Consider the following 21,206-nt stretch of genomic DNA (forward strand, 5'->3'; position numbering starts at 1 on the left):
TTTCAAACATTTAAAAAGCTCTTATTAAGATCTTATTAAGCTTAAAAAAGCTCTAGTAATGCCCATGGCAAAATTAACAGCTCCATTCTCAATTAGTCTCATTGACACACGGGTTGGTCGCATTTAGGCTCTATTTCAAATGTGTAACTTAGCTAAACAATGAGTTGCAATTTATTGGGTAGTGTGCAGTCACAAAATCACAGTCAAGACAATTGCTGAAGATTATGTTGGTTTAGCTACAAGTATCTGACACTGCAGTCACAAAGCTATCTAGGGGACATGCAAAGCCTTATTTCTTTTTTCTCTCATCCTATACCCAAGGAAAAATATAAATGGAGTTATTGTGGCATTACTTATGCTATGAACTTCATTAGTAGGAGACTGCTACAATTTTTAAGTGAATGAAGAAATACAAAATGTCAATACAAATCCATTTTTACATTCAGATAAAAGCTATTTATAGATTTTTACATCATATGCCAAGTCTACAGAGAGAAGAGCTCTAGACAGAAGCATAAACTACTATTACATGTAGCAGAAACTACTATTACATGTTTGATTATGTTAGTACAGATAGAAATCTCTTTTGCTTAGTCTTTGAATTAAATCTGAGAGCCTCTAAGGTTGACCAAGAGAACAAGATAGTCTCACTGCCTTCTTTACAGTTCTGGTGCTCAGTGAAAGCAATAATGATGAAAAATGGAATTTCACATGTCACATATCAAAACAGTTTTTGAGGTTGCCACCTGTCTTCATTCTGGTCTCTTCTTTAATCATAAAATGTTTCCTGCTTGCCTAGGGAAAAAAAAAGTTCAAATATTCTTCCACTATAACACTCACTTTTCGATATTTTTTCTAGACTGCAAAATGCTCTCAATCTGAGTCTGAAATTTTAATGTAATTCAGACTCCTGTATAGTAAACCATCTGTGAATTACAGTAATAGTTATTTTAATTAGGAAAGCATTAGGGTTTAAAATGTTATTTTTCAAAATGACACATTTTTAAAAAACTAAGTAAAATTGTCATTGATGACTACCAAAGCTTCAATCGTTGCTACAGGCTAGCTGTTTTTTTTGTTTGTTTGGTTGGTTAGTTTTTTTGTTTGTTTTTGTTTTTGTTTTGTTTTTGTTTGTTTGTTTTTTTGAGGGAGTTGTTCTTTTTCTTGTTTTTTTTTTTTATTTTTTTTTACTTTTTTGTTTTTTATTTTTTATTTTTCAATTGTATAGAAAAGGTGTAGGATGTAGAAGTACAGACATTCAAAACTCTGGAATGGATGCTGAGATTGTGTGTAGGTGGCATGGAGGCAGTATTAGCTCATACTTAATAGGTGTCAAGGGAATCTGTAAAGCTGTTCTTTAGTTTAAAAAAGGCAATTTGTGGGAGTGCTGAGTGTTTCTGGCAGTACTTTCAAAATAGCTACCTACAAAAGACAGAGAACTATAGTCTAATGATATTTTACACAATGACACACATTTTCATAGAGCATTAATGAAATTTAGAAAAAAGCCTTAATACTATTGTAAAATGTGTCCTCTTGCAGTGTACATGTCTACAAAGATATTATAATGACAAACACAGGGCATTGATTTTTACAGACTGAAATTTTATTTTTAAAATTTAACTCTCTGATTTGCTTAATACATTTTAATAGTCCTTCTTTGTAAACTAGTGACATTGCACTGTGGTACATACTGAATAAACCTACATTTTAGCATACTTTATTTATGGCCTTAATATAAAATATGTGAGTAGTCTGATATACCAAACATTTATATAAATTCTTGTCAAGAGCTGGACTTTAGAGAGACAAACTGTCATTCAGGTCTCTGGGAAAGGGCAGAATAATGGTCACTCCTGTTCCCTAGACTGTACCAACCTCACAGCTCTTCATACTTCCAAGGCAACATGAAGAACTGTCTTACAGAAAAGGAAAGGAAGGAGTTAGGAAATCTAAGATACATGTAAGAAACACTGAGTAGGTGAAACCCTACCCCAATTTATCTCATAGGATCTTGGTATTTTTCAGACATGTCATTCTAGTTTTCAGAATTCTAGAAAGCGACACAGCACCAAAATGTGGTGGTATATCCTCCTCCTCATGTCCTCCCCAGGCCTGCTCTATAATCTCCCTCCTAACCTGAGCCAAACCACTCATTCAGAACTCAGAAGAGACAATATGAAAGGGTCTCTTGGTATGAATGAGAAATACAGGCAACAGGGGACAGGGAGAGCAGTGGCACAGTGAGGAAATCCTAAGGCAGGAGACTGGAAAACTAATCACAGACAAATAAGGGATGAAGACTGGTGCCAAATATGAAGCAGAGTATCTAGGAAAGTGTCAATAGGTGGGAGAGGTGGGAGAGGAGAGAGGAAGAGGAAGACATGGTATCTAGATCTGAGATGCAAAAGATATCAAAAAGAAAATTGAGTTAGCATGATTAGTAATCCTAAGCAAAACCTGAAAGATGGACACAGAGAGGGAGGAATATATTCTAGAGGGGAAAAATATTTTTCATAGAAATATGAACTAAAAATAGAGCTTTATGTTAAAAGAGTGAGAGCTTATGTGCATTCTGAGGTCAAAGTCAACCATCCATCCTATTCCCTGGCTGAAGGGAAGCATGGGTTTGTCAAGTGTGGCACAAAGTCACTGAGTGAGCTTGTGGGCAGTGTCTGGCCCAGGTCAATCTTTTGGTAGTACTGGTGAGGTAGAAAGTCACTCCCTGGTGGTTTCTGCAACTAGCAAATTATTTCCAATACTTAATAGAGTGACAAGATAAAAAAAAAATAATGGGACAATATCACTTTACTGATATAATCCAAAGTATGAAGGAAAAATAAATGCTTCTGTTTTAATAATTTCTGTTAGTATGACCCCTCCCACCTCCCCAGTCCCCAGGATTTTGTTTATTAATTGCCTAAAAGAAAATTGACTTTTAAAGTAAGATATTCAAAACAAACAGGAAATTGACTTCAGTTAAAATGACTAAATAACAAATGAATGAACTAGCATAAAATTTATACAGTCTAAAGTTTTCCTATTTGAGGGAAAGAAAAAAGTTAAGAACCCCTTATCTGTTAGATTGCTTGCAAAGTGCCCCAGTACTTCAGCATATCAGGTACAATACAATCCGTGTAGCATGACCACTTTCATTTTAAGCCAAAATAAACAGTTCTGTTTAAAAAATAATTTAAAAGATTCTCTGAACTGAGCATAAAATTTACATATACATGATTTCATACACTTCTGCTCATTCCTCTGATTTAATATAAGCCACTTATGTTCTACATTCTGCTATTTAACCATAAATACATTTCTTTCTCAAAAACTAGCATATTAGTATGCTAATATTATATTGAAATTTAAAAATACCTAAGGACAGCTCTCTCAAATCCAATAAATGAAACACCCATAGAACAGTAAAAAAATATTATTTTTTTCTCTGACTGGTAAGAACTGTGGATCAGACTTTGTTTTCCCTTTGCAGTTCTATAAGTGTTGGAAGAATTTATGATTTATAAATTGACTTCGGGAATTTCTCTATATTGAGGACTTCTCTTTTTTAGTGCTCATGACTGCAAGTTTGATAGTACAGCTCCTCAAAGATCATTTATCCACAAACACTGCTGGCTCCTGAATCAGTTTCAGCAATGTTTGTAGTTGTGAAAGTATGAACTGGCACTAACACAGCACCTGTCTCAAGCAATTACCTCATTTTGAACTTCATTAAAACATTCCAGCTGGCTCTCCTGTACTGCTTATTCCATACCTAATGAGTCTACCTGATCATCCCATTTGAAACTTAAGACAGTCATTGACAAATCAGTGATCTCTTGTGTTCAGAATTCAAAGCTGCTGATAAGAAGGAATCATTGTGTGTTAGAGGAAGCAGGCTAAATACTGGAAAGGTAAACTAAGACAAAGCTTTTATTAGATGTTTCTAAGGATTGCTATATTTTAACCAGATAAGCATTTCTAGCAGTCAAAGGCTAAAATACTATTTCAGTGAAGGTCTGACCTTTGCAGTGCTTGTATTTAACAGATGCACTTTCTAGTAAAAGCAAATTAAATTGATGTTTTCTTTTTCTTCTGATATGGTACTAGTTGTTTGCATTTCAGCAAGCTTCATCTGAAGTAACTAAGAAGGGTTAATTGCAGACTACTGACCTTAGCTAAACAAAATGAGAGCTACAAGTTGTGATGAGAAAGCTCAGTAAGGTATGAGTTAACGGCTAACTCTTTTTTATTGAATTTATATTTGCAAGCTTAACAGTGTGAGGAATGATAATCCAAACAAATGAAAGTTTCCTTATGTCAGTAAAAAGAGCCAAGGACTGTTTGTGCCCATACTTCTCCCAAAGCATGATAATGTTTGCAAATTAAACCATGCCATTGGGATGATAGGTTTTGCTTAGGTAATGCATCAGTGTGTTACAATAAATGAATACAGCACGGAAAATGGGGATTTTCTGATATAAAGACCTTCACATATTCTGGGGAACAGGAGATTCTTCTGCTTTACATGGAATATCCAGTACTTCTTCTCAATTTAACTCTAAAGTTACTAAATATCACCGCACTGACTCCTCCAGGGGCTAAACAAGTCTGTTACTTTCTCTCTGCCTAGAGGAAAAATGGTTTGTTTTGATTTAGCAATCTAATTTTCTCTAACATCAGATGTGTTTAAAAGTCACAGCAAATAGCTAAGCTTGTAGTGATGAAGAATATATTTAAGCAGAAAGAATATCTTATCAAGACTGCACACAGAGTCAAGATGCAAAAATTGTCTTTCATTAGTAGCTCTGCACTTTCATAATTCCAGTACTTAAGTTATGTGCATGACTGAAACTGCATGGTATGTCAGCTTCAATGAAACCACTATTTTATTGTCCTAGTTTAGTTATCTCTAGCTCAGTTTACCCAAGGAACAGCAACATTTCATAAAGCTATCAACACTTCTGTCCCTACGTGACCAAAGCCAGCAGGGAAGAACAGCTTGGCTGAATAGCGAACTTTCACTGGAACTCAGGGTAAAAAAGAGAGTTTGCAACCTTTGAAAGAAGAGCCACGCAACTTAGGAAGAGTACAAGGATGTCACCAGCTCACATAGAAAAAAGGTCTAGAAAGGCAAAAACTTGTCTGGAGCTCAGTCTAGCCACACTGGGAAATATAATGAAAATTGTTTATATAATACATTAACAAAATATAAGACGCAAGGAAAATCTCCATCCCTTTTTGGATGCAAAGAGGAAAAGGCAGAGGTATTTAGTGCCTTCCTTGCCTCAGTCTTCAGCAGAAAAACTAGGTATTTTCAAGGCAACCAGCCTCCTAAGCTGGTAGACAGGGCCAGGGAACAGAACAGACTCCTTGAAATCCAAGAAAAAGTAATTAGAGACCTATTGTCCCACTCAGACACTCAGAGGGCACTGAATGGGATCCATCTGGGGGTACTGAAGGAGATGGTGGAAGAGCTTGCTAAGGTGTTCACCATAATTTATCATCAGTCTTGGCTAACCAGAGAGGTCCCAGACAATGGGAGCTTGGCCAGTGTGGTGCCCATCTACAACAAGGACCTGAAGAAGTATTTGGGAAAGTACAGGCCTGTCAGCCTGACCTCAGTGCCAAGGAAGATTATGGAACTGATCATCTTGAGTTCCACCATGCAGCAATTGCAGGACAATCAGGGGATCAGCAGCCAGCAGGGATTTAGAAAAGGCAGGTCCTGCCTGACCAACTAGATCTCCTTTCATGACAGGTGACCTGTCTCATGGATGAGGGAAATGGCTGTCTAGCTGGACTTCAGTAACACCTTTGATACTGACTCCCACAACATCCTCCTGGGAAAGCTGTCAGTCCATGGCTTGGACAGGTGCACTTTTTGTTGGGTTAAAAACTGTCTGGACAGCTGAGTCCAAAGTGTGGTGGTGAATGTGGCTGGTTCCACATCCAATTGGCGGCCAGTCACTAGTGGGGTACTCTAAGGCTCAGTATTGGGACCAGTCCTGTTTAACATCTTTATCAAAGGTTTGGATTGAGTTACCCCCAGTAAGTTTGCAGACAACATCAGGGTGGGTTGTAGTGTTGATCTACTAGGAGGCTGGAAGGCTCTGCAGAAGGATCTGGACAGGTTGGATGAATGGGCCAAGACCAATGGTATGACATTCAATAAAGCCAAATGTGAGGCCACACTCTGCCCACAACAGCCCCAGATATCCTTTCAGGTTTGGGTCAGAATGGCTGGAAAGCAGCCCAGCAGAAAAGGGCCTGGGGATCCTGGTTGACACCTGGGTGAACATGAGCCAGCAGTGTGCCCTGATGGCCAAGAAGACCAATGGCAGCCTGGCCTGTGTGGGGAATAGTGTGGCCAGCAAAGTCAGTGAGGAGATCGTACCCCTGTACTCAGCACTGGTGAAGCCACACCTCAAATTCCTTTTCCAGTTCTGTGCCCCTTACTCCAACAGAGAAATGGAGGCTCTTGAGCATGTCCATAGAAGGGCAATGGATCTGGTAAAAGATCTGGAGTGCTCCTGTGAGGAGCAGCTGAGGGAGCTTCCATTGTTTAGCCTGGAGAAAAGAAGGCGCAGGGAGGACCTTATCACTCTACAGCTACAAGAGAAAGGAGGTTGAAGCAAGGTGGGGGTCTGCCTCTCCCCTGGAAACTGGTGACAGGACAAGGGGAAGTGTCCTTAAGCCATAGAGGAGGTTAAGATTGGACAATTTTTTCACTGTAAGGGTGTTGAAGTATTGGAAAAGGTTGCCTAGGGAGATGTTGCAGTCATCATCCCTAGCAGTGTTCAAGGAGCAGATTCGCATGGCACTTAGTGCTATGGTCTAATGATGTGATGGTGTTCAATCAAAGGCTGAACTCAGTGATCTTGGAGATCTTTCCCAGCCCTAATTATTCTATGATAATAAATACTTGATTCTAACATGTAAGCCGGTGAAGCGAGCACAAGACATTGGCCAACTAAAAGTGTTTTCTCTTATGCTTTGCTAAAGAGTAGAAAATAAACCAAAATTGGACCCTGGTATTGGATCTTCTGCACTTTTTTTCTATTTGAAAACAGATTGCAGTATTTACTAGCGAAGAAAGAACATGTTCTGTGATTAGGGTCTGAGCTTTATTGTTTTGTAGGTTAACAAAATGCTCTTAAAACAAAACTTATTGAGAAAGAACAGAGAAATTGTCAAGCAGGAAATAAACACAAAGATACTATTTTCTTTACTCATTTTCAGGGATTTTAATTCAGAACACTTTTCCCTCCCTCAGGTTAATATCACCTTTCTCAAAATGGGATGGTGAGGTATATTGTCAGAAGAAAGTTTAAAGTATCCAGATTCACTCAGCTAAAAAGTGAATCTTTCTTTTTCCCCCTCTGCTCTTGAGCTTATTGACAACTTCATCTTCAGATGATGACATATAAGCTGGAGGTTGATTTCAGATCTGTGTTGCTTTCTCATAAATATCATCATCTTTGATGAGGGCATTTTGGCTATATTTTTGGTTTATTTTTTTACCTGAATCTGCAACAGCTCTTCAGGGAAGTGCATGTAACATTTTTGGGAAGACAATTTTTGATTTATTCATGAACTCCTGCAACAAATAGATTTTCAGTTCCAGCAGTGACTCATTTGAAGTAGTTACTGCTGGCAACAGTGTCTGAATAAACTGGTTATATGTGTAACCCCCTGCTTTTTTGGATGATTTTTAGTAATTCACTACAGATGACTCCTTTCTTCTGACTTTGCTAGCTGGCATCATGCTTGTTTCCTAAAGCCTTTTTTCTTTCCTTTCCTCCTCCCTCTTTCTACCTGTTAAATATTTTCTTTTTTTGCAGAGTCCTCTGCTGTAAAAGCATAGAGGAGAGCACCCATGACAAATGCAGATTGTGTAAGCATCTTCATTTAGATTGTTATTTAAAGTTCAACTTTCATGATTAGTCAAATGAATCAAAAAGATAATTGAGAGAGAGATTATGTGACACAGACATTAGTCACTACTGCTGATTGTTGGTTATATGTTTTTTTATCACCTATACAAAATAGGTTGGTACCAAGCTGGTATTCACTGAATATTTAAGAAATTGGACTTGGAGTGAATTTTCTTAAATTTTCTTCTACGTTTTTCATCTTTCTGTTTCTTTTTATGGAAGAAAGCCTCGGAAGAAAGCCTCTCTGTGGCTTGAAAAAGGTGTACAGAGAAGGTCACTCATTTTTTCAAACCTTGTTTCTTGCAGCTGAATCTGTTACCATGTGCTTCTTAGTCACTGAGTGACAATGGTATAACTCTCGCACCCAATCCCTCCCATTCCATTTAACATATCAGTGTCTTTGAAGAGTTTTGTGCCCTTCTGGTCTGAGGGATAATGCATTATGCACTGCTGTAGTTTTGCACACCTGACTTCTGGAGTTAATGAGATTCTGGAGTCAGAACTTCTAAAATCTGTTTGAGATCACAATCTTCAGTCCTCTGCATGATGGAAGGATTCTGTTTTGCAATTTTCTCTTAAAATTTTTGTCTTCATAGATTTCAGTCTTGTTTTCAAATGCCTATCACTACAGAATCACTAATCTTGAGCTCAAGGCTTTCAGTGATGACCAACTGTTTTTTTCCTGTGCTGTAACAATGGTTCTTCTCCAGGGAAATAAACTTGATAGGCATTCTGTTCTGTGTTTTGTGACTGGAGCACACTATGCAATTATTGTTACACAGCTTTTGTCCAATGTCAAGCTTGTATCCCCACATAAGTTCTAAATGTGAGAGATTCTCTCATCTCCAGGTACTTGTAAGTGAAGGTACAGTTTCTAGTTGTTAATGGTTGGTTTTTTTTTTTTTTTTTTTGTAATAGGAAACCTTGTGGCAATGATGCAGAACATAGATCAGAGCAAACTTACACAGCCTGGGTAGGAAAAACAAGTCTATTTTAGTAATATTTTTTTCAGTGTTTTGGTCTTTTATATTGAGGGAAAGGTGCTATATGCGCCCTCTGCTTTGCTTGGTGAATAAATTGTGGCTTTAAATAGTATTTTGATAAAAGAAAAATTTTCTTACATGTCTGAGTTCAGGTGATCATACATGTGTGCTCCCAGCCTAGTGGGGGCCTATTTTTGCTCCTGTTACTAAGCAATCTGGGCCACTGAGAAATATCCATAGCACACATTCTGACTTAGAACTTGGCCTTTATGAACAGCTTGCAGAAACTTTTCTGGGCATCTTAATACTCAGAGGTTATACATTAATTAGAAGACCTCATCCTTTAAACTGAAGAAGCCTATAAGAGAGCCCTATCCACTGTCCAATCCCTTAACTTCACAGCTATCCCTGAAATTGGTCTGGATGCTCCCTTGTGGAACAGATTTCTGCTAGGCTGGAAAAAGGCCACAATCTGAACCTCACGCTGCCTGCAGGAGTGTGCTGTGTGTGAAGCCACAGAAAGCTTCATTTCTATTCAATAACTTCTATACTATGAAAAGAAACGTTTTTCTTTTTAAAATGCACATATTAGAGAAATTAGTCCCTCAATTACTCAATTACAAAGCTATCCAAAGCAGAAAACTGAGTACTCGGGACAAATGGAGACATTCACCTTGAAGTCTTCATACTGTTGAGAATTATATGATATAAACAGGATAAGGAGACAGGACAGGGAGTTGATAGTTTCCTGTTTAGTGTTTGGCACTTTTTAAAATTTTTTTTTAATTTACTTGATGTATGGCAACCTCAGGTTCTCTGGTGGGTCTGTGGATCAGCATGCTGGCACCTACAAATGCACTGACTACCTGGGAAATCCTAATTAGCTGATTTTGAGTCTGCCCTGTTACGACAGTAGAGCATTTAGGATTTTAAATAAATAAAATGTGTAAGGTTACTCAGGAACTATTCAACCACTAAAATGTATATAATAAATACCTTCAAAAATCTGGATAAAAATTTACATAGTGTGCTTGGTTAATTGAATATTTTCTTCCCACAAGAATACACAGATTTTTTGACGCAATGATCAGTTACTCATAAAAATCTGAAAATTAGTTTTATAATTTACCCAAGCATATATTAAATGTCAAAAAAATACACTGCTGCAAAGGATGTGGTGGCTTGCCACCAATGGAAATGACTCAGCTAGCTTGTTTAAAGAATGATATTTTAATTGCTCTGTAGATCACAAACCTGCCAGCCTTGTAATTTACACTGCTGAAGAACAAGACGACATCTCTCCTTGGCACTCAACTTCTTCTTCTCTCCTGCTGCAGTATCAGCCAAATCTTTATACCTAGAAAAATCAGCAGAAGTAGTTACTCTAGTGTTGACTTTATTGACATTTTGTAGAAATTGTCAGTTTTCCTTTGACTCTCAAAGGAATATCCAAACTGGAAGGCTGGGATTTGATCAGGGTGAAGAAAACAAGAAGGCAAACTGCTCTAAATCTTGTATATTTTTAGACATGACCTTGGTTAATAACAAGTGATGCCTAAAACCCAAATTTACTTCCTGTCAGTTCTTTGGATGCCTCACTGAAAATCAGTGCCAAAGGAATGAAAAGCGTCCCCAGTGAAGATCACTGGGACTGAACTGGGTCATTGAAAGGAAGAAAATAAGTTTTCAGTATGTGTCATACAACTTATGCCTCTTAATGTGTAATTCATAAGAAAGCAACATTGACAAAAATTATTTTCATCAATCTGAAATGTATTTCATTTTGAACAGAAGGTCATGTAGCAAAGAGACTTCCAGGAACTAGATCAGTTTTACACTACTGGAAAGAAGTTCAAGAGGATAATTGATTATAGCATTGAGTACCTTCAAAGACAGAAAATGCTGGATATTAAAGGTCTCTTTGATGTACCATATAAAAATATCAAGAAGGAAACTTAAGTAATACAAAGTCCAATAAAATATAGAACTCAAACTTTCACTGTCGACTTACTAAATTTATTGTAACTTATTACTAAAAAAATTAATGAATTTTATACATCTTAATGCTACATAATATTACTATACTTTCTTGGAGGTATTCCTTTGTCTTGATCTGACTGCATGTAATGAGTCAGAATGTTTTTTGATACAAAAAGCTAGGCTTTGAAAAGGATATACACTTTGCAAACATGCCTCTTTTGATTAAACTCCCAGTGAAATTAAGAAGTTTTGAAGTTTGTGTGTTAATTACATTTCCTGCTATTTAATTAATTTATTTATTTAACAGCTGAATTCACCTATATCTCTGCTACAACCCAAAATATTGCTGTCTTGGGATCCCTTTCACACACCATGGTAGGCAAAGCTGCAGTGCTAGAATGAATCCAGGGACCTCAGTTGTCCCAGAAGATGTGGCAAGTCTGGAGCAACATCTACAGGTAAACTGCTGTAGGACCAAATTTCACCTAGACTTCTAGTTTGGTGCAGCTGCACAGACCCTGGGGTACCTCAGCTCCTGCAGTCTGGAGATACTCTCTTGTCTGGTAGCAGTCCTGCTGAGGACCACATGGCTAAGTCTACACTAGTAAATGAAAAGTGAGAGGGACTGCTTCTCTGGCATAGAAGCCATCTGGAAAAAACCCTAGCCTGATGATTTATTTATACATGTAATATTACGTAGTTTGCTCTGTTCTTTTGAACTGTCTCCTTACAACAGAGTGTAACCATGTCTAAGCTGCCTTCTCTGACTGGTCACCAGCCTGTCCTAGCTCCCAAATTGTGCCCAAGAAATGTTCTGTGGTAAGAAGGGTCCAAAACTTCATCACAGATCCTTGTATTTAGTCTCACAATCCAGTTTAGCATTAGAAAACTGGGGATATTCAACTAGCTGCATGGTCATAAGGACATTTATTTTACAGGTTTCTATTAAGGCTGGAGTCACCTTATTCCCCTACTTGCATTAACAGTTTTTTCTTAGAAGTCATGGGAAATCAGAGGTGTTAGAGAAATAACTGCTGGAAAGCTTAGCAACTGCTGACTGAAGTGAAGATTCATGACTAAGCATTGCCTCACAATGCATGAAGAAGTAACTGCAAAAGTGGTCAGCCTGAAACTCCCTTACAGGAGAAACTGAAAGAAACTTATTTTTCCCCTTAAAAAAAACCCCAAAAAACCAACCCAAATTAAAATTTAAAAGGTTGAAGTTCTTTCTACATTTGGCTCAAGTTTTCTTTAATGTCATGAAAATGATAGAATTCAAGGATAGCCAAACATTCCTTATAATCTGTATTATACAGGGTGCCAGACAAAAATGATCCACCACTTTCCTCCAGCTTTTAAAGTCTCTGAAATTCCACCACATTATCCTGTCTAATCACAGCGCACAATCCCCTTCTATCTATGAAAGCAAGCACTATCTTAGAAAAGGAGGATTGGTTATAGTAGTAGAGAAAGAGGAAGCTATGGAAATTTAACTCTGCCATAAACTTCCTCTGTGAATACAGCAGGACATTTGGAAGATGGTCTACTTTCCCTATGTTAGACACTGAAAAGCTGTGCTAGCCTGAGTTAGTCACCTTCTTCTCAAAACAGCCTGTGAAGACAGGTATTTCCACCGTGACTTTTTCTATGCGTTCTAGATATTTTTGATAAAATGAGAAGACATTGCCCTCTGGAGGTGCCTTTCTCCACTGGCCACAGGTGGACTCAGAGGAGAAGTCCAGACTGGATGCTTTCATTTGGGTGCCTGAGAGGAAGCTCATCTTCATACCTACTTGTCTGACTGAGCTACTCACCCTGCAGTGGCTAACAGAGGGTCTAAGAAACTTCCTTATTTGCCCTATCACTTTTTTCAAATCTACTGGACAATATCCAAAATGAAAAAGTACCTTTAATTCCTGTGTTATCATCTGTTATCAACCATTTTCATCTTGTATAAAGATAAAATCAACACAAAGTTTGCAGCTATTTTTCAGCCATAGTGGTGCCCCAATTTGACTCTCAGTCCAGCTGTGCATATACCCATGTCAATGCCAGGGAATTAATGGAAGTTCTTGAATGAATGGAATAAGAGGACTACACCTGTTGGTGGGAGCCCACATTTGTTCTGGACAAAAGGGATGGTCTAACCATAAGCTTACATAATTTCTTCTGTACTTAGCTGTAAATGAGTGAAAAAATGAAAACCTTTTTCTTTAAATTGACAGTAAACTAAAATATAAAGAAGGAAATAAAAACTTACAACTGTGACATTATTATCAAAATGCAAAATCTTTTTTGGGTATCAGGTACTTTTTAATGTGGATTGACCTTGTGTTTCCACGTAGACACAATAATTTAATATAATCTTAAATTTAATCATTCTCAGGATGAGCAAAATAATTTATTTTTTTATAATTTATTCTATCACAGAAATTACAGTATCACCGAATACTGAAATTATGATGCAAGCTTGTATAAATAAACTTTAATTACTTGCAACAAGGGGGCTTGCTTTTGGGGAAATGCAATCTGGGGAATCTTTGAAATTTTCCCTCACAGAGAATTCTTCCCCCAGCACTCCAGACTTCCTTTACTCTGAAGTGAATGAATGCAACCAATTAAGTACCAGGCTTCTTCCCACCTGACAGGTCACACACTTTGCCCCCAGTAGATAATGCAGAATGCTTAAAGAGGATCCTAAGGAATCCAGAAAGCATACTCAGTGCTACCTCGAGGCCTTTAATCCTGGAAATACATTTCAGCTAAACTTGGATTGACAAGTCACTTGTCTAGACTTTCTTAAAATTCAGTAGAATAGAGTATTCTGGTGTCATATTCCTCACTGTAATACTGATGTTTACAAGAGGTCAGATGAACTGTGCACTGTAAGACCATTGTGTCTTTTCACTGAATATAAAGATGCTCTTGCCTCCAGCCTAGACATCTAATATCAGGCAAAGTGAATCTCTTTCATAGCCAGGAAGCTAAAAATTCCCAGCGTTTCATGGCTAGTCAGAGCAACTCATTCACTAAGGGATCAAAAATAAAATACAAAACAGAGGGGTCTAAAGGATTAATTTGAATCAACACCATTCCACTGCTATGCCAAGACTAATGTACTGTTGGAAGGAAGTAAATACAAAACCTCTTCTAGTTACAAGTTGAGACAGTGAACACTACTATTAAAGGAGGGTCTCCCCAGTACCCATCCACATGACATCAGTGTGAGAAAAGATCCATTTTCCCCAGCTTTTTCCTTCAGCACCCTCCTTGTCCTAACTTGTCATTTTCAGAAGCATAAACAGAAGAAAGATATTCTGGCTAGACAGGCTCACACTGTGAGCATGTACAGGCTGGCCAGGATTCTCTGGTGTTGCAGATATGTGCTTTGACCTCTCTTCCTTTGCTTCTGAATGATGTGCTCTATCAGGGAAACTTTTTATTTGTTTGGAGTAGATACTGCTGCCAATAGCTTGTGAATAGGGAAAACTCAGTTCTCTTGGGTCTTCACAGATAAGGATGTTATCTAATCATTTTCTCCCTCACCTCCCTAAGTGCACAGCTGACAAGATCCAGCAGGCTGTTTTTCCCCAAGACAGAATATTCTGCAGTTCAGGTTATGGCACAGTAACCCACAGCAATATTCTAAGGCTCAGCACGTTATTTGATTTACACAGAGTGTGCACAAATGGGCCGTAGGGCTGTACTCCCAGTTCTGTATGCACAGCAAATCTTTAAGCATTGGAATAAACATGACTCACTCAATTTCAATAGCACAACGTGACAGAAGACACTAAAGGAAAACACGGCAAGTACAAAGGGCAGGAAAACAAGCAGCTCCAAATCAATAGCTTAATAAAAGATGTCTTTGAACTGAAGCCACAGAACTACTTTTGTTGGTTGGTTGTTTTGCTGTTCTTATTCTCAGGTCTCTCTCTTGCCTCATTAAGAAAGGAACACAAAAAATAATAAAATTAGAGGTAGCTACTGCCTGCAATCCAATGTCCTCAGTAAGAGGATAGTTTCTAACACCACAAGTCAAATCTTTCCTGAAGGAAGCTCCTTCTTTCCATGTCTTTGTCTTGTTGCTTAAAAAATAAAAATCACATATGGCTGGCAGGTAACTGCTTTTAAAGAGTGATAAGTTATCTGCTTTTAAGTTTTCAATATCCAAACACAACTTATATAAGGAAAAATGAGTGACACTCTTGTCAGTATAATTCATTATGTTGTAGCTTAATTTCCTCTTTTTTTGCTTACTACAATGTACACTGTTTGCCAAGGTAAACTGGTATGATTTAATAAGATCTATTCAAAAGGTAGTGAATAAAAGGCAGCAATCAAAATTAATTTATGTCCCATATTTTTGCTAGAAGAAATACAAAAATTGCCATCATAAAGGTTCAGCTTGTGCTGTCTCAGAAAATTGTCTCTTTTCCCCTTTCTATACTACATTTTCTCTTTCTTTGACAATCATTAATTGTTGATATCTGAAATATGTGAAAGAAATGGAATTTGTTTGCCAAACTTGTCACTATGTCTTATAACTCAGGATTTTTAGTTTTGTTTGTTTAGATTTGCGGAGGATGGGAAGAGTGGGTTAGGCAAGGTTTTATTTGAAAATTATATCAAGTGAAAGCTGAAACATCCAGAGAGCCTATCTGCTGGAGAGAGATTGCCTGAAAATTTTTCAGTAGAAAACTTATAAAATCAGTGAGTAGCAAAGAATAGGATGGAAATTTTTGATAAATGTTACCTTTATGTAAATAATAAATATTCATTAATTCGTCTTCCCTCTGTTTTTTTTTTTTTTCTTGAACGAATAACCTAATTATTTTTGAAATATGAGGAATATGGGAAATTCCAAATAATTAGAAAAGAGGAAATAGAATATTATAGTTTCCAAGAAAACAAAAGTGATTCTTTCAATCTCTGTACAATATATATGACATAAATATCTTATTATAGAGCATAAATATTAAGAACCAAAGCATATATTAAAAATTTTTGAGAGAATAAATCTTTGGATGTGAAGAAGAAAATTATGCTTTTAGAAATAACAGATTACATCAGACAGACTGCATTTGGGGTTTCTTTTTTAGGACTACAAAAATTCAGAATAAGATTATAAAGTTCACCTTTTTACAAACAAATTTCACACCAAGGCTGCTTCATAGAGACTTACAGAAATAATTCAGAATATTGTAAATGTGAGAATGAAGTGCAATGTACCTGAAACAATTTGTAAGTATATATGGCAATGAACCAAAACTTCAAAGTACCTGCCTAGCATATTATATTTTTAATATCTTAATTGATATCAAGAAACACAGTCTTAAGTGTCTAGATTTGCTGTCCAATAAGAATTAAGGGAAAAAAAAATAAAAGCACAGCAATTTTGGAAAACTAATAATGCTAAAAGTCATTTTACAACAAACTGACCACTAATCATAGTTTTACCTTGTTTCTATAGATATTTTTTTCCTGTAAAATATACTGATTTTTTTTACTTCAACAATTAAAAATTCACTTCCTATACAAGGGGTTATAGGGAAATATGCAGCATGCTTTAATATGTGTGTAGAAAAAGGAAAATATACTCAAGAATGACAATAAATGACAAGTAACTGAGAAAAAAACCCAAAATTTAGGACTAAAAAATAAAACTGGAAGAATGCTCAGAATATCCCCAGAACAAAATTTTACAGTAGCTCAAATGTGAGTCAGTCACTGGGCCAATGTAGAGCTCAGTAAAGACTTTTGAATGAGGGTCATGGCTATGAAGTTCACTGAAGCCAACACCTTTGCAGAAGTGGTCATTTGGGATGTTTTTACTTAAACTGAATAAAAAGGAAGACCAATTTCTCAGATAAAGATACTACCTTATGACAGATGATAATGAAATTAATTGGAATAATTAATTTTTTCTGAGTTTTATGGGGTTTTTTACATTAGACTTTGTGAGCCTTTGTGAGATGTTTTCTAAACATCTGAATTTCAGTTTCTGAAGAAAAGAAGTAATGAAGATATGTGTGTCTTAGTCCTGGATTATTTATTCATATACTTCCTGTAATTAAGCAGAGGCTTTCTTATCTCAGACAATGTGGCAGCAGAATAGTGAGTAGAATATAAATTATAGTTCAGCTCTTGGGATTAGTGGATTCAACTATGTAAATACAAAATATGAATTTGCAACATCTGCTAAAGATTTGCTAAAGATTTACAATACTTTTGCACCATTCTACCTAAAGATGACATTCCCATTTCATCTTGACAAAACAATGTAAAACATATTTACTTTAAAAATTTGCAAAAATCACACATTGTCTCAGAAATACGCTGGCATTGAGCAAATAAACAATTCTATTACATCTACAAACATATACATCTGACTCTACTTCAGCAAATGTTTACCTTTAGCTCTTGCTAGGTAGGTCTTTTCCACAGCTAACTACCTCTCCATGCTTGGGCATCCCGCCAACATGCACACAGGGCCATAAACTGCTTCACTGTACACAGTGAGCTATAGAATAAATTTAAATTCTATATGGGCTATAGAATACATTTAAATTTCTTTGTTTACCTGCTAGTTTGCTTCTGTTTAACACAAAGGTCTTGTAGGTCTGGCATCAGTGAAGGGCCTTTCCTTTGGCAACACAGCCATGTGCTAATAGGACATCAAAAGTCCTCCAATTGAAACACTGAAACACTGACACTTTCCTGCTTGGTCTCCTGGTGACATTGCTACTTCAGTGGCTCACTGCTTGCCAAGAAGGCACTGCCCAGCTCTTTGGGAAATTTTCTGAGAAAGATGTATATTGCAGAAGCAGAAAGTAAAACCAGAGACAAATGGAAATTGTGATATTAAAGAGAAATAGGATTAGATTTGCTGTTCCTCCTTTTTCTCTTCATTCCTTTTGGTGTTTTTTTTTCTCCTGTGCAACCAGTACTCAGCCAAAGAGGAATGGGAACATAAAAATCCCTTCCCGCAGTACTCACTAGTAGATAACATTAATTGGGATTATGGGGAAGGATTTTTGGACCCTTTTAAACCATATGTCAAAATAGCTTTTCTGTGAGATCATCTCTACTTCTATCTTCTGTGGGAGCTTCCCTTGTGCCTCTGAACCCTGTGAGTACTATCAGTCTGGGTAACAGGGATTCTCCTGGCTCTGGATTGTATAATGGTTAGACAAGCCATACAAGAGCATCATTTTTCAAGATATACTAAGGTCATGTGCCAAGAGTGGACCAGATTCTGCTCTCATTTAGAGTGGAATATAGCTGGAGTAATTCTACAAAAAACACATGATGTTAAATTAATGCCACATTGGTCTAAACAGGAAAGCAAAGTAAGACCCAGTGATTAAGATGCATAAAATGATTTTATGTGCATGCTTGCATAGGATTTTGTGTTTGCTCTCAGATATCACCAGTATAAACTGCCTATTATTATTCAGCCTGACTAGGAAATCTAGCTTAAGGAAGTGTCATTCCAGGTTCTCCTGCTGAAGATTAAATGGTTGTAGAGAATATTGAGATATGGATAAGGAGAAAAAGGGTGCCATGAATATCTGAGGTGGAGTGGAAAGAATTTAACAGCTGCAGAGCCACAGAAAGAGGAAACAGCAGGAGGGTCACAGTTGTTTTTGCATGTGAGGCAGCTGGACTGCATCTATACAAGTCCTATGACCTATACAAGTCCTATGACCATAAAAAAACAGCACTCAAGATCAACCAATATTTTTCTAAACACAGATATATTTCATTAAGCAATAAATAACATGGAATTATTTTTAAATTGTACAGTAAAATTAATCTATGTGACAATTTGCATCTTAATCTGATAATTCAAAGTTCCTGCATAGTGCTACTGGCATAAATGAATGTGCTAGGTACTTACTTCATTAAAATATTTATTTTAAATATATGCTGTATTAATCTAGGAGGTCAGTAATTCTAACAAGCATTTCCTTAGAAGAGTTTCAATGTATAAAGATTAGTGAAAATATTAGTGGTTGATAATATTTTAAAAGCTTTATTTCTATGGAAGGTATTTAACTGAATTTCTTATTGCCACACATAAATCTATGTCCATTATCTTTGTCATTATGTGATGTCAGCAAATTATGAAGCAGTCAATAAAGATTTTTGTTGGAACCTTAAGGTTCTGAAATAAAGTTATTAGCTGCTTGTTATAGGCACATCGAACTCAGTTTCTGAGATATGGGTCAAGAACTTTCATTATACTTATTTGTGTACCAATATAATTCTATTTTTATAATCCATACCTTTAGATTAAATCCAGTGCTGTGGTAGGTATTTTAGCACCTTGTGACAACATTTCTCTATGTCTAGAAATAGCACAAGCTTTAAAATTCACAGATGAAAAACATGCATAGATTTTTATAATTATTGTAAGGGTTATTTAGTGATCTAATAAACATTATATTAAATCTGACAGATAAGAAATGTCAAGTGCTAGTGGAAAGCAGAGGTACCAAGGGTGGCACTTTAATCTAGAAATTAAATCAACATTTTAGAATTTCACAGATTTTGAAGTTTAAATAAAGAAAACCACAAGAACTGTTGAAACAGTTCAGTCAGAATTATGCTATTGTGTGCCAAATAGATTTATAGTTGCCTAAGGAAATTAATATAGCTTTATGCACCTAATAATGAAGGGAGAACAATACTATGAGATTCTCACTGAAACAGCCTAAAAATTGGGACAGTCTCTATTGCATGAAACAATAAACACTGCAAGAAGCTCCACTAAGTTTCATGCATTCTATACTAAATGTAATATACATAATGCTGGAAGATTATTCAGGTTACACATCAAACATTTGAAAGTTAGGAACCATCAGACTTAACTGGCCATGTCATCTTTATTTCCCTTTGTCTGGCTATTTAATGACCTAATTACATCCTCCTGCTCAAGGGACCTCTTTTCTTGTCAGTCTTGTAGAACTGTTAAGTGTATGACAGATATGAATAATTCAACTGACTTCAATTGTTTACAGACATTTACACATTTGTAATTGCTTTAGCAAATGAGGGTTGCATTATAAGCTTCTGAAGATGCCCAAGCAAACAAGGCTGATATTTATTTTTCCTTCAAAATATAGCTAGATGCCTTCTAAATAAAGTCAGGTGTCTAGTCTTCCCCTGAAAACTCCAGTCAAAAGAGAAACGCTTTTCTCTTATAGTCAGTCATTTGTCACTCTCACTAAGCCCCAGAAACACCAGCAGCTTAACCATCCTCGCAGTCCAAACTCTGTGACACATAATATAAGCACTGATACTTTGTATTTACAAGACTAATTCTGTGGGAGAGAGAACTGATGATGCCATAGTACAGCTTCAAAAACTGCATCTGTCTTGACTGCAAAATGTTCTCTGATTTTTTTAGAGCTTGTTACAAAGCATTAATTCTTTCCTTTACCATAGAATGGAGCTACACTGATTCTGGGAAATGCCTGCAAAAATGGATAAACCTAAAAGACTAATCAGTTGAATCCCATCCTAAAAGTGATCCCATCTTAAAAGTGATCACTTTTCTTTACACCCTACAAATTAAGTCCTGGTTAATTAGGCAAGTCACCAAAGGCATATGAAGGTATCTTGTGCATTTCTTGTTTCTAAAATATCAAAAATGACCTAATGGGGAGACTGGGGAAAACAAGCTAAATGGAAATAAAGAAACAACTCCAAAGGGAGTAGAGCAGAAGAGTCCATCTACAGTCAGACTGCATGGAAAGACCTATTTAGTTTTTCTATAATATGAGTATCTTGGTAACTCTTGCTACACTATCACATTGCACAGATTTGAAACAGTCTGTAGCCCCTAAGACAATCCCAAATAACTAGTTAGGTCTCAGAAATTCCCCAGGGTGATTTACTCCATTACTAGCCTTGCAAGGGAGAATGTCAGAGCATTCTGGCTTCTGGTATCTCCTATATTATAATCAACCCCTATCAGTAAGGTTCCATGAGGAATTAGTAGAGTAACTCTGAGTGCTGTATATTATCCTAAACTGGGTTCCCCTATCCAAAAGATTGGTGAAAGGAAAAGAACAAATAAAAGCTGAGGTAGAAAAAGGAAGAAGGTACTTTCAGAGTGATGGTGTTTGTCTTCCCAAGTCACCAGTATTCATGATTAAATACTTTCCAGTCTGCCAATGGGAAGTAGAAAATAAGTTCCTTATTTTTTATTTATATTGTTTTCTCTATTCAATTGTATTTATTTCAACCTATGAGTTTTCTGACTTTTCCCCTAATTTTCTCCCCCACCCCACTGAGGAAG

General features: G+C 36.7%; 1 protein-coding gene across 7 annotated transcripts in view; it reads right to left on the reverse strand.

Annotated features, from left to right (window-relative positions):
* The window catches only part of MYO16 (myosin XVI), a 356,937-nt gene that overhangs the window by 57,013 nt on the left and 278,718 nt on the right, over positions 1 to 21,206 (reverse strand). For all 7 annotated transcript variants that reach the window (XM_031503852.3, XM_021545590.4, XM_021545595.4 and 4 more), the window contains exon 28: positions 10,172 to 10,274. In XM_031503852.3, the coding sequence (XP_031359712.3) occupies positions 10,172 to 10,274 (103 nt within the window). The remainder of the gene's footprint in view (positions 1 to 10,171; positions 10,275 to 21,206) is intronic.

The sequence above is a fragment of the Lonchura striata genome, chromosome 1, assembly GCF_050655825.1.
Source record: "Lonchura striata isolate lonStrDom1 chromosome 1, ASM5065582v1, whole genome shotgun sequence".
In the NCBI taxonomy this organism is placed as follows: domain Eukaryota; kingdom Metazoa; phylum Chordata; class Aves; order Passeriformes; family Estrildidae; genus Lonchura; species Lonchura striata.